Source organism: Takifugu rubripes, chromosome 16 (assembly GCF_901000725.2).
Source record: "Takifugu rubripes chromosome 16, fTakRub1.2, whole genome shotgun sequence".
Lineage (NCBI taxonomy): Eukaryota > Metazoa > Chordata > Actinopteri > Tetraodontiformes > Tetraodontidae > Takifugu > Takifugu rubripes.
The window spans coordinates 8,048,318-8,061,427 of NC_042300.1; the positions used below are offsets into that span (position 1 = coordinate 8,048,318).

Below are 13,110 nucleotides of genomic sequence, written 5' to 3' on the forward strand. Positions count from 1 at the left end.
TACAACACTGCTAAAAATGTTCAATTTTCAAAATGTTTACCGGTTTAATATAGCAGGCCAAAATGATTTGATTATGCTAACACATTGCTAACACACTAACAGTAGCTTTAGCATCTGCAGATAACATAGAAAATGAAAAATATTTTGACAATAACATGTCAAATGATGGTGGAAATGTGCCATTTAAATTATCAATAACAATAAATACCTAGTGTTCTCCAGCAAATGATAAAAAAAGAGGAGCTTTGAAGGTCCATAAACAGCCACCGGTGTAATCACGTCACCTGCAATGGTACGGTGAACGTGAGCGTCTGTTGAGACTGCATCCGTGGTCCTGCTATGAGCCCCATTAGATGGAGCTGATGGATGTGCCTCTCACAGCCCCCATTTGCGGTCTCCTGTGGTCATGTGACACACATAATTGGTGTCACTCTGATTGACTGTGTAAGAGCGGAGTGAGCGGCAGGCCAATTCTTTTTTCCATGTTATATGAACATGCAGAAGTTCTTCTATGAGACCCCCGTGGTGCTCTGGCAAGCTCACATATGAATCAAGTATTTCAGTGGAGAGTTTTGGGCAAATTTTGTGCATAATTGATTCAGCTTAGCTGTATCATAGAATTGACTGTAAGCTAAAGAACTAATTAAATTTGGAAAGTTCTACTTAAATTTCTTGCTTTATTTTTTTTTTTTTTTTGCACAAACACACAGCTTGTCTAAACTCCAAATGAACTATTTTTATATCAATTACAGGAATGGAAATGCATCCATTTCCCCTCAACCGTCACATATTTGGTGGTTCACAGTTGGCCCGTGATGGATGGATGTTGACTTTTCCAGTTTTCAAATAAACGACAGGCGTCACGGGCGACAGCAGGCAGGCAGCGATCATGGCAGAGGATTTCTGTATCTGCTGTCCATCACTGACATTTTTAGAAACACTCGGAGAAGATGGCGTCCAGATGGAAACAATCCTGGCAACGTGCTGGCGTAAGGATTAACACTGCTGGACACAAACTGGAGGGAGCAACTTACTGTTCTGACTCTGAATCCCTGTTGGTTTAACTGGCTACAATAAGTAGAAACTTGCTCCGGCTGAAGCCCATTTAAGTGCTTTTGCTAAGAAAGATCCATTTTTGAAATTAAATTCCACATATTAAGGCAACCATGTGAGTTTGTTGCACGATGAGGAGACCCTTTCTTTTGACTTTCACGTGAAATCCGGTGATCACATTCTTGTATTGCTGCTGATTACTTTTTATTTCCTTTGATTCAGAGTCGAGTTTTGGCTGACTGAGATTCATTAACGTCGTCTGGAAAAAGCAGCGGAGTTTTGGAGGAAGCACCTGCGCGCTGGCATGGAGTAAACTCTGGAAGAGAGAGCGACATCATCCGGAGCACAATCAGAGGGGGCTTTCCCGCAACTGTGTTTACCTCAGTGTGACTTAGTCTGAGGAGCAGCTGCTGCAGATGTGCTCTGCAGACACAACTGTTTGGTAGTTTAAAAAAAAAAAAAATACTATTAATAAAAAAAGCAACACAAAAGAAAAGAGCTACTGTAAATGATGCACATTGGAATATTTAGATGAAGACTTCTACTTTTGTGGGCTGATGCTGAAGGATCGGTTCCTTGTTGACAGTCACTTTCAGGCAACAGAGGTGTGTGACAGAGGACAGAAAGAGTTCCCACACAGACAGGAAGTCAAAGAGGGGCCTCTAGTGATGTAGAGGGGGGCATCAAAAGTCTTTGTCTGTCTGTCTGTCTGTCTGTCTGTCTGTCTGTCTGTCTGTCTGTCTGTCTGTGTGTGTGTGTGACTGTCTGAATGTGTGATTGTGCCACGTGTGTGTTTGGTTTAAATGCTACATTGTGTGGATGTTTTGTAGATAACCTCCATTTTACGTGGCAGATATCCCTTTTGGCCGTGCACTCACTTGCATTTCCAGTCACTTGCGCTTCACGCTCACAATAATAGTGAGAACCGCGAGCGCCCGTTGGCACAGAGGCGGCCGGGGCCGCGTTAGCTGAAGGAGACCCACGCTCGCTGTCTTTCCCACCGTTGTTCGGGTTATCCTGTGGGCCCACTTAGGGCCTTTCTACAGGCAGGATGCAATGTCTGGGGACCCCAGCAGAGCCGTGCACAAGCATCCGCCAAGGCCCTGGGAAGAAAACAAGGGCCAGTGGAAAACCAGAAGAAGGGAGCATAAAAGAGAATCAGCAGTTAGCAACCAGGACACACTCAGTGACACCATGCACCTGCAGCCTGTGTGTGTGTGTGTGTGTGTGTGTGTGTGTGTGTGTGCGTGTGTGTGTGTGTGTGTGTGTGTGCCGTGAACTGAGATTCCTTCTTCAACACAGCGCAGGTGGTCCAAACAAAAACCTGTGAAGTGTTGCCCAGAGACTAATATCCCCACCTTGTATGTTGCACAAAGCGCCCCATAGGAAACAAACAGTTCCGGTGTTGCAAGATTGATTGTGGCCTGCACTTACAGGTTACCACGTACTGTGAGTGATACCTTCCTCCTCTCTTCGCTTCATTATTTAATAACTCTTGATAGAAGTCTAGTAGGTGCACAAAAGGGTCATTATTTCAGACAGATAAGTCAAGGGCACATTGTACTGTGTTTCCATGACTGAAGAAGAAGTGAAAACCCCCTACAGTGAAGTGTGCGGTGAGAATCGGAAAGACCTGGTTAACAGCATGAGAGAATCACAGTATTGTTAATGTATGATAGATTGACCCTGCATGAGCTTGCCATTTTAATCCCAACCAGCTGATCTGCATTCATACCCTTGTATTCTGTCTCACTGATACAGAGGATCACGCGGTGTCCTGAAGTAAAGCGGAATCATTATGTAGGAGGAAATTTCAGGGGTCATCCAGGAGAGTTGAGGTTAAACTTTGCTTTCAATAAATCAGGCTTATGTGCGCCCTCTAGTGCCCAGATGACGGAACAACAACTGGAAAATGTAAATCATTTAAATAATTAAATCTATTGAAGCGAGACATAGTTATAAAGAATAAATAATTGATGCTTTATCTACATTATATTTTAGCCGTTGAATGTATGCAATTGCTTAACTGCTGTGCAGTTTCGGATCAAATCCATGTCTATCACACCCGTCTATCAGATTAAGAAGTCCTGCAATTCCCAGGTGTTTGTTCCCAGCTGGAAGGTTCCAGTGCAGGTTGACCAGCCAATCTTATGGCGGCTGCATGTAATGGTTTCAGTTTAAAGGCGTCACAGTTGCACATAGATGCCTTGAGCAGAGGAACTGAAAATGACGTCATGGAAACCAAACTGCTTTCTGCTACCATTTGTCTAGTCACCAGCAGTGCCATCACACCTTCACTGTTACAGATGCCAGCTACAGCCATCTTCCTATCAATACGCCAATCATGAAGGCAAATGTTTAAACTTCCACCAGAGTTTAACTGTGAGTTACCCCCTGGTTGCAGTTAACTAAACTGTAATGACAGCAGAAAGTGACAAGACAGAATAGGGGAGTTACTGTACAAATTTAAAAATAAATGCACCAGAAACTAAGTGGTCGCCCCAGGGGAGGCTGTGGTCTCCTGTTAGAGCAGACAACAAGATCACGAAAAGCAGAATGAGAGGGCGAGAGTGACACTGACGGGCAGCTTTCAACAAGGAAACTGAAGACATTTTGTGTTTGGAAGTTCTCTAAGCTCACAAGCTGCTGGACAAGTTCAAGGTATTTATGTGCCACGCTCACAACAGAGGTTCCTACCAGGAAAAGGACACTTAAGGATTTTAAATGTAATAATTTGGTATTTATAGGCTGTGTTCCGAGTCAGGGCTAATTACAATTAATTTTTAAAAACATAAAAAAGAGTGCAGAAGATATAACGTTGTAAACTTTAGTGTTGATTTCTTCTAAATGCTCAGGGCATTTAAGGTTAAAACTGTGGAAATGTGTCAAATTTGTTTATTAGTTTAGGAGGTTTGGGGTCACTACAACATTTCAGGAGCTTTAACGACAAACGATCTGATGGATTTTTAACAGATGGTCTGGGTCTGTCTGAAAATGGGCATGTTCACAGAAAGAAAATCAATAAATTTACTTTAAAATTCACTTTCTAATACAACAGAAAGAGGGGAAATTTAAAGTGTGTCTCATTAAGACGTAAGCGGGAGCTTCTGTAACTAAACGGTAATTTCAAATCAAATTCAGATTCACTTTGGCTTAAAAAGTAAACAGCAAACGAGTGCAAATTTCTTCTTGCTGCATGTTTGTAGTTATTAATAGCGGCGCTTCTATTTAGCCTCCGCGTCAAAAGATAATTTCCACTTCCTCTAATGAAAAGGATCAGGGCAACAGAAGTATCAACTGAATCCGTTTTTCAGCATGAACCCTCAGACTCAGACACCTTCCAGCAGGAGCAGAGGAGTGAAGCAGCGTCACTGAAGCTCCTCTCCTTCATCAGGTAGGAGAAGCACAGCTGGGGTGGTGGAGGTGGTCCATGACGGAGCACCGGGGGGGCTCCAGCTGCTGATTTGAGGGAGAATTCCATGTGTGCAGCATGGGCTGCACCTGCAGTGGCCAGAACAAAGTCAAAGATGACAAAAGGAGGCACAAGGGTCAGGGCAACCACACAGTGAGTGCATCACCTCCAGGATGAAGACAAGAGCCGTTTATAAATGTCTGCCGCTATTTAAAGATCTTTCTGTTCTTTTAGGCGAGGAGCGGCGAGGCCGTGAACGGTAATATCTCTGACAACTGCTTGACTGCCTTCAAATCTTGGTCTATTTCCTCTTTTCTGTTGTTGACGAGATAGCAAAGAAATTAGTAAAAAAAATAAATAAATAGGTGGAATCCGCTAACAAAATGCTTCAATAACTGATGTCCTCTGTGATCAGAGCACGTGTTCGTCGCTTTGCACGACTTCAAGTCGACCAACAGCAGCGATCTCCCCTTCAAAGAGGGGGATAAACTTAAAGTTCTCCAGTCGTAAGTGGACTACACAACTCTTTATTTTACCTATAATTTTTTAGTTTTTAATGGATGACGTGACCCACAGGGATGGCCAATGGTGGGTGGCGAAGTCCCTGGCATCAGGCCTGGAGGGCTTCATACCCTGCAACTATGTGGCCAGAGCAGAAACCATGGAGATGGAGAAGTAAGGAACCGTCATAAACGTGCAGGTTCTGTCAGTCTGGGCCAGCGTGGGTCACGATTGCATCCTCGCGCTCTTGCAGGTGGTTTTTCAATGACATGAGCAGAAAGGAGACCGAGCGTCTGCTTTTGGCACCCGGGAATCAAACCGGCTCTTTTCTGGTTCGAGAGAGCGAGACCTCCCCAGGTGAGGGCCCACGTGCACAGCTGATGACCTCTCCAGAGCTGTGCCTTCTACTGTCTTCTTCTGCTCCGCAGGGTCCTACTCGCTGTCAATCAGGGATTACGAACCCCAGCAGGGAGATGTGGTAAAACACTACAAAATCCGCACCATGGACAAAGGTGGATACTACATCTCCCCCTACAACACCTTCCCCACCCTGCAGAAGCTGGTTACGTACTACACAGGTAAGTCAAAATTAACCACCAAATACCCATCTGCTGGGTGGCAGGATCCTTCCTTGGCGCGAATATTTATTTTATTTATTCTTTGACCATGTGCAGCGACTTTGAATAAATAAAAAGTCAAACCCTGGTCATGTGACACGCGTTTCCTGTCAGAGAATTATACTTTCCATTCCCGTGATCAGACCTCGAGATAAGACATCTGTGATCGCAGCCACATTAGAGAGAAAGCAAATGAAGCAAATATCAGAGCTATTATTTGCACTCTCACACGCACACACACACACCCTCACACCCCCCCCCCCCCCACACACACACACACCCACACACCCACACACACACCCACACCCACACACACACCCACACACACACACTCACACACGATTCTGTGTTTTATTGGGTGCAGGTACAGCAGATGGGTTGTGTCAGCAGCTCTATGCCCCCTGTAAGCCCAAAGCCACCCAGCAGCCATGGGCTCACGACGAGTGGGAGATTCCCAGAGAGACCCTGAAGATGGTGAAGAAACTGGGAGCCGGTCAGTTTGGGGAGGTGTGGATGGGTGAGTAAAGTTCCAGGACGTGGCAGCGGATATTTCGCAGGTCGGTGTTGAAGACCAGGCCGTTTCCGTCACAGGTTACTACAAAAGCACCCAGAAAGTGGCCATCAAGACCCTGAAGGAGGGGACGATGGAGCCCGCCGCCTTCCTGCAGGAGGCCAACCTGATGAAGCAGCTGCAGCACGAGCGGCTGGTGCGTCTGCACGCCGTGGTCACCAAGGAGCCCATCCTCATCGTCACCGAGTTCATGGTCAACGGTGAGGGAACAAAGGCGTCACAGCCTCTGCTCCAAGGGCTAAACTCACTTTCGAGTAAAACTCTGTTGTATAGACAGCAGAAAACCAGCTTATTTTTTAATGTGTCAGTTCTGTTCATTAGTTTTTTAAAGTTACAGAATTGCAGAAGTTAGTGTGTTATGAGTTATTACTCAACAAACACATCATTGTAAAAAGTTGCCAAGAGACTCTCGACTATATTTAAATACATATACATATACATTTATATTATAAAATTACAATTCTATCAGAATATTATACTTTCTTGTTTATGTAAGTCTTTAAAATTGTGCTCCCTTAATGTAACCTTGCCTCTAATTTTATACTTTGTTTACTTTATTAGATTTTATGTAGTATGCGTCATTTCTTCCATATTTTGTAAATCCCATTATTCGGGGAAAATTGAAAACTGTAAATAATAAACAGTTTAAGTGTTTCCAGATGAGTGTTCTCTACAGCCCAAAGCCGTTTCTCACTGTAACGCCTGTTCCTCTCACAGGCAGTCTCCTGGACTTTCTGAAAAGTGATGAAGGAAAGAAACTGAAAGTGAATAAACTGATCGACATGGCAGCGCAGGTGAGGCCCTCTGGACTGGGAGAAAACCCGGAGGAATTTTACAGCAGATTTCAGCGTCGTCGGGAGAAAAAGCAGTTTCATGCAGCTCCAGTGTGTTGAGAGAAAGACTGAGGGCGGCCTCCTCACAGACCTTAAAGCCTGTTTGTACACACGACCGTCAGCAGCGGCGTGGTTTCTGTGACACTGCGGCTGCTTTGCCGGGTTTTTCAGCCTCACCCTGCACCAATAATTAACATCCGGACAGGAAGTGGCGCTATTTTCCATCCTCAGAGCCCCCCAAAGAGAAAAAAAAAAGGAAGAAAAAAAGCATGCTGTCTTCCTGAGGCGCTGGCACATCCTGTTGAACCAATATCAGACTCATCAAGAAAAGCCACAGGAAATATGTGTGATCTCCATTCAGAAATCTCAAAAAATTGCCTCTCCTGTGTGACAGATCGCTGAAGGCATGGCCTACATCGAGGTGAAGAACTACATCCACCGAGACTTACGCGCAGCCAACATCCTCGTCAGTGAGACCCTGCACTGCAAGATAGCGGACTTTGGCCTGGCCAGGATAATCGAGTCAGAGTACACGGCTCAAGAAGGTACCCAGCTAGAGGTGCCAGAGGGCACTGAGGTGGTTTAGACTGTGGAACTGGATTAGAAAAGGAAAAGAGGCTGTAAAGGATGAAGCAGTGTGGAAGTGTGAACATGAGGGACTAAATGACTCACGTAAACTGAAAAAATCTACAGAAAGACCCATCTTTAGTATCTTAAACATAGAGTGGGGGAGAGGGGTATTTAGATATTCAGAGGATTCTTTAAGTAAATGACTTCTTTCTAACACAGGTGCTAAGTTTCCCATCAAGTGGACGGCTCCTGAGGCCATTAATTTTGGAACATTTAGCATCAAATCAGATGTCTGGTCCTTTGGAATCCTCCTGACAGAGATAGTCACTTTTGGAAGAACACCATACCCAGGTAGGAGACGTCAGCTTCATTTTAGTGTGTGCATGAAGTGTTGGTGCATTTTTAATTCTTTCTTTTTTTTTTAACACCAGGAATGACAAACCCAGAGGTCATCAGGAGTCTGGACCGGTCATACCGGATGCCATGCCCGGACAGTTGTCCCGTAGAACTTTATGATGTGATGATGATGTGCTGGAAGCAGAAGGCCGAGGAACGGCCCACTTTTGAGTTCCTGCAGACCACCCTCAATGATTTCTTTATCGCCACAGAGGGACAATATGAGATGCAGCCCTGAGGGAGGCGGAAGAGGCGTCCTGAAGAAAATGTTAAGGGATTACGGGTGCAGACTGAATCATATTTAAATGGACAATTTTCAGGTCACGAACTGAGAGAATGTAAAACATTGACATGTCTTTTACTATTTCTGCCAAAGTGTTGATGGAAATGTTCACGTCATCTATATAACACTTTTTAAGAGAGCATTATCACACCGACGCAGCCCAAGCATCCGACTGTCGTGACTTTATTCGCTTCCCCTTTTGATGCCATCCTGGTTCATAAAGTGTAAGGGCCTAACCCTAACCCCTGACCCTTGACCCTAACCCTCCCTGGGGTTGTCACACAATGATGCATCCATCAAAATGACCCCAAACGTAACATTTGTGTCACGAAGGAATCTGCTGAAAGACCCGTGTGACCAAAAAAAGTCACTTGGAGAGGGAACTCGGCGCCAAAATGGCACCAAAAGGGCTGAGACTGAGAATTTTAGTGCTCCACTAAGAGATGGATCATGGAAATACAGGCACGACTTCCACAGGGGCGACTAGTTGCATGGTACAGGCATGAACATGAGATTACACATGGCATCTGCACTTTTCTGTCATTCAGTCAGCACATTTCAGCTTCCTGAAGAGCATTTTTACTTAAAAAAAAAGATTGTTTTTATAAATAAATGTGGACTTTATTTTCAAAACCTCTCACTTCTGGTGGCTTTCACTTTTCTTCACATGGATTTTGGACTTTAAATCTAGCTCTGTGCTGGGAAGCTTGAGCCACGAGACTCAAATGCGCCAAACAGCCGTGGCATGGAGGAAGTCTTTTTGTAATTACCGTCCCTGACTAAACCTTCCCAGGGGGTTCCTGAGAATGTCTTGAAGATAAGAGAGCCAAATGGCCCCCGGCAGCCAGGGGTTAAACACTGCAGCTTCCTGAATGGACAGGAAACAGGAAGTGCGATTCAGTGTTCCTCAAACACAACACCGTTAGAAACCCCCCTCATAAATTACTAAATGGCTGGTATTCTTTCCTTATCTTTTCTTCTTATGAGTCTGCTTTGTAAACAAAACATGAAATATTGGAAATTCACGTTTTGGATTTTACACAAGTTTAGCATTTATTAGTCCTTCGTTTTTCTAAATGAGATATTTCCCCAAATAGAAAATATTATTTATTAATATTTATTCAGAATGTTGAGGATATAATAGTAGTAATTGTAGTTTATTAATTTATGCCAAAACATGGATTTGGAAAAAAAACTTTATATAATTATAGTCTATTGCTATACTTCTTATGACCAGCAGAGAGCAGTGTTGTATAATTTAGCGTTTTTTCTGAATTTTTAAGTAGATATAAATTAATAATAACCTCCTGAATTATGGATTTATATGCCAAAGCCGTGACCGTGTGCGTGTTTACAGTTTGGGCTCTTTAAAGTTAGTTGATTTTTTTCCAGAGAAGGATGGAACGTCTTATTAAATGTATTTTTCCTCTGACTTCTGACATTTTAAAATCACATTTGGCTTTATTTATAGCTCATCTTGTGAATTTTGAGGAAAAACATTTTGTTGCTTTCATGCTTCTTCCGTATCGTCCTAATAATGACGTGAAGTGACGGCTCCCTGCTGAAGCCAGCACATCATTAGCATCTTTTGAGAATTTGCCGCATCAGTTAAAAAGAGTTCCCATCCCTTCATGATGGTTTCAGTGTCTTGCTCATGAACAGCTGCCTCTCCTGGGCTTAAACATCATCACACTAATAGAATCCATCAATCAGGAAAGTGTCTTGTTAAATGGGGAGTTGCAAAATAAATAAGCAAAGAAAAGACTGCAGCTCCTTTATGAGCTCAAACTTGCCATTGACAGCCAGATGCTGTTGCCATTAGAAACAGGAAGCCTGCGACACATCCAACCTTGCACGTAGGAGCCAAGTTTTTATTCTCCATTTTCTCCACATTGATTCAGAATCCACCTTCGCATTGATGAATCAGTCTTCATCAATTCATTTGTGGTTGACTGTAGAAGCCGAGAGCCAGCGTGAACCCCCACAAACGGTTGGTGGAACTCAGTGATGGCAGCAGTAACTATGGGGAAATTGAGTTACATGTGCACCGGGGCAGTAAAGGACTCTCCAGGATCCTGCAGACCTACGCCATGTGGGCTGGAATATGACCATCCGGTGGTCTAACAGACCTTCTGCCGCCACAGATAAAACACTGACAGGCGCAATGGGCAGATTCATGTTCAGAGTCAGTGGTGACCAGCATGCACCTCTCTGTTGAACTAATTCTTTAATAAAACCATGCACAGCGACATCACTGCTGCAGCCAGGGTTTGTTCAGAGCTCCTCCTCCCCATCAGTATGCAGCTCCGTCCCCCTCGCCATATGATCCCTGCTGTCTCTTCTACAGTTTGTCTGCCAAACGTCCGAGTAAATATTCATATATGTCGCACCGACCTTGAGGCCTGACCTCAGGGCTGCACCTCTGAGGCTCTCGCTGCTGGCAGACCTCCCTCCTACCTGAAGTGGGTCTGTTTCATCCTCGCAAGATCCTGGACAAAAGCTTTTCAAATGCAACAATGACAAAGCAAAACAGGGAGGCAGCGCAGCAGCAGGGGCGAATTAAGTTCAGAATCCAGTAGGGGGTTCTGATTGACCCGCCCCCTTTTAAAAAGGTCCTCGGTAATTTTCACTCCTTAATTTATTCATTAAAAGAAGGTCTTTGGGACACTTTGTGTGTGTGTGTGTGTGTGTGTGTGTGTGTGTGTGTGTGTTTTATCTGAAAGAAGACTTTTAGGTGAGTTGCTGAGGTGTAGATTTTCTTTTTTTGCACTGTAATTGATTTTTCAATGGCTTGAAATGTGCTTATTATAATTGCAAAATCATTCAAGGAACTTTTTGCTCTCTAATGTTGTTAAATGTCTCTGATGTGCAAAGGTAATTCTCACCCTGTTTGACAGCTGAGCAGCTAACGGCATTTTCAGATTGTATTGCTCACTTCTTCCCAGATAAGACGAACACACGCATGATTTGGATCTAGCACAAGTTGCCTGGATACGAGGGGTAAATATGGAGCTTTAACTTGCAGTTCCTTTCTGCCCATGTTCTAAAATGTTGGTGGCTGTGGATGTTTGATGAGAAATGGGCAGATTAAGGCAGGTTGTGGACCACTGAGCTCCTGATTAGTCTGGCAAAAAGGGTCTCTAACATGTCCAGTTTTAGAGAACTGGACTGCGAAAAGACAGTGGAGCTCCTGCATGAAGCATCTTCATATTTTGCTGTAAATTGCTTCTGTCTGGCTGCAGAGACGCCACATTAATTTGGAGAAAAGCAGCAAAAAACATTCCAGCTGCGTCTTCATTCAGTTTGACTCAAAGAGAACAGCGCGATGAAGGATGCTGGGTTTAAACTGGTTCAGCAGGGCTGCAGACAGACTCAGAGTCTGCAGTAAACAGCAGAGCAGCAGAGGCCACTGGTGCAGTCCAGCAATTATGCTGAAAACAAACAAGCCGGTCCAAAATTAGAAGCAATCCTCTGAGCATCGGAGCTTCTGAAAAATTAAAAAGCCATAAGCCAGAGTGCTGCTTGCGGTGTGCATCTTGCTTTCCAAAGTGAACCGTTTATTCAGTTAGAACGATTATTTTTTAGCTTAGCTGGTAAAACGGTGAGAGGAAGTTTCTCAAAGGAAGCTAAGTCTATGTGAGTCCAAAACATTAAATAGAATGAAGTCTATTAATCTCCTGTGTGTGTGTGTGTGTGTGTGTGTGTGTGTGTGTGTGTGTGAGAAAGAGAGAGAGAAAGTGGACGTGTGCCCTCATACCCCGCTCACGCGGTGGTTAACAGCTAATGGATGGATTAAGCTGGATCAGGACTCTGCGTTTAAATCTCCAGTATTGTAAAGGCTGAGTATCAAACACAGCTCTTCATTAGGAGAATTGATGATTTCTACGAGCTGAGGCTGAGGCTTAACGGCCTTTGTTGTGAGGAACAGATGTTTAATGAGCAATATCATCGGTGACAGCCAGGATGAGGTTTGCTCGATGACGCTGAAGGTGGTTATTGTGATTGATGTCATTTAATGTCACGTAAACCACGGTGACCTCTCTGGGACTGCGGCGTAGGCCGGCGGGTGTCGGTAGATCAGCTGGAGTTTCTGATTTAGTCCCATTTTCCAGGGTTTCATTCACGGGTGGGATATTTGTAACCGCTCGTCTCCAGATTCATAATTAGAGGGTGTTTGATAAGTGCTCCCCTCCACGTCTGCCGCAGCACGGCCCCCCTGCTGCAAACGCAGGAGGCGGTGCGCTCATCTTATCAACCTGATTCATCTCCTGGATAAACTGGTGTCTTAAGGGAAGGAAGGGGGTTGGGGGGGATGGGTGAAGCAGAGCCGTCCTGCTGCTGCAGCTATGAGCACAGTAAATCAGAAGGCTACAGGCTAAATAAATGCTTCATGGTTGTCATATATATCATTGCCCCCCACCAACAAATTAGAGGTTCGGTTGCTTTATATGTTTCATTTTTAACTGCATTCACTTGTAATCCTTCATATTGATGACTTCTCTACACTAATTGAAGCACTAGTAGCCTTTAAGGGGAATCTATCATATTTAAAGCTATATTCATATATTTTACAATTATTAGATATAAAATGGAGATTAAGTGCAGTTATATAATAAAACACAAGGCAAACAAGTTTTTTTTTAAAGAAACTACAGCTGCTTGATGGTGGTGGTGATAAAGAGGTGATGTGTGTAACATAGCTCACGCTTTAACGCTAATGTTTCGGGAAAAGAAGACAATAATTGTTTGTGTAATTGTCACTTCACAGTTGTGGTTTAAAGATTATAACTGAGGTCATATGATTGAAGGGCCTGTTGGTTGTAACATTGCTTGCAAGAAAAGTTGTCAGGCACAAACTGTGAGTGTTTAATTCC

At 44.0% G+C, this 13,110-nt stretch overlaps 1 protein-coding gene across 5 annotated transcripts; it reads left to right on the plus strand.

Moving 5' to 3' along the window:
* The first annotated feature begins 3,346 nt into the window (after window positions 1–3,346).
* blk (BLK proto-oncogene, Src family tyrosine kinase) lies at window positions 3,347–8,876 on the plus strand. Of its 5 annotated transcripts, none has more exons than XM_011612031.2 (13): window positions 3,347–3,714; window positions 4,368–4,618; window positions 4,700–4,724; window positions 4,881–4,971; window positions 5,042–5,140; window positions 5,220–5,323; window positions 5,395–5,544; window positions 5,948–6,100; window positions 6,175–6,354; window positions 6,872–6,948; window positions 7,382–7,532; window positions 7,777–7,908; window positions 7,989–8,876. In XM_011612031.2, the coding sequence occupies exons 2-13, from the start codon at window positions 4,544–4,546 to the stop codon at window positions 8,189–8,191; spliced, it is 1,440 nt and encodes a 479-aa protein (XP_011610333.2). In that variant the 5' UTR covers window positions 3,347–3,714; window positions 4,368–4,543; the 3' UTR covers window positions 8,192–8,876. The 5 variants fall into 5 exon arrangements, with proteins under 5 accessions (XP_011610333.2, XP_011610335.2, XP_029705781.1 ...); XM_011612033.2 differs by having other exon boundaries at window positions 4,398–4,618; XM_029849921.1 differs by having other exon boundaries at window positions 4,401–4,618.
* The last annotated feature ends 4,234 nt before the right edge of the window (window positions 8,877–13,110 follow it).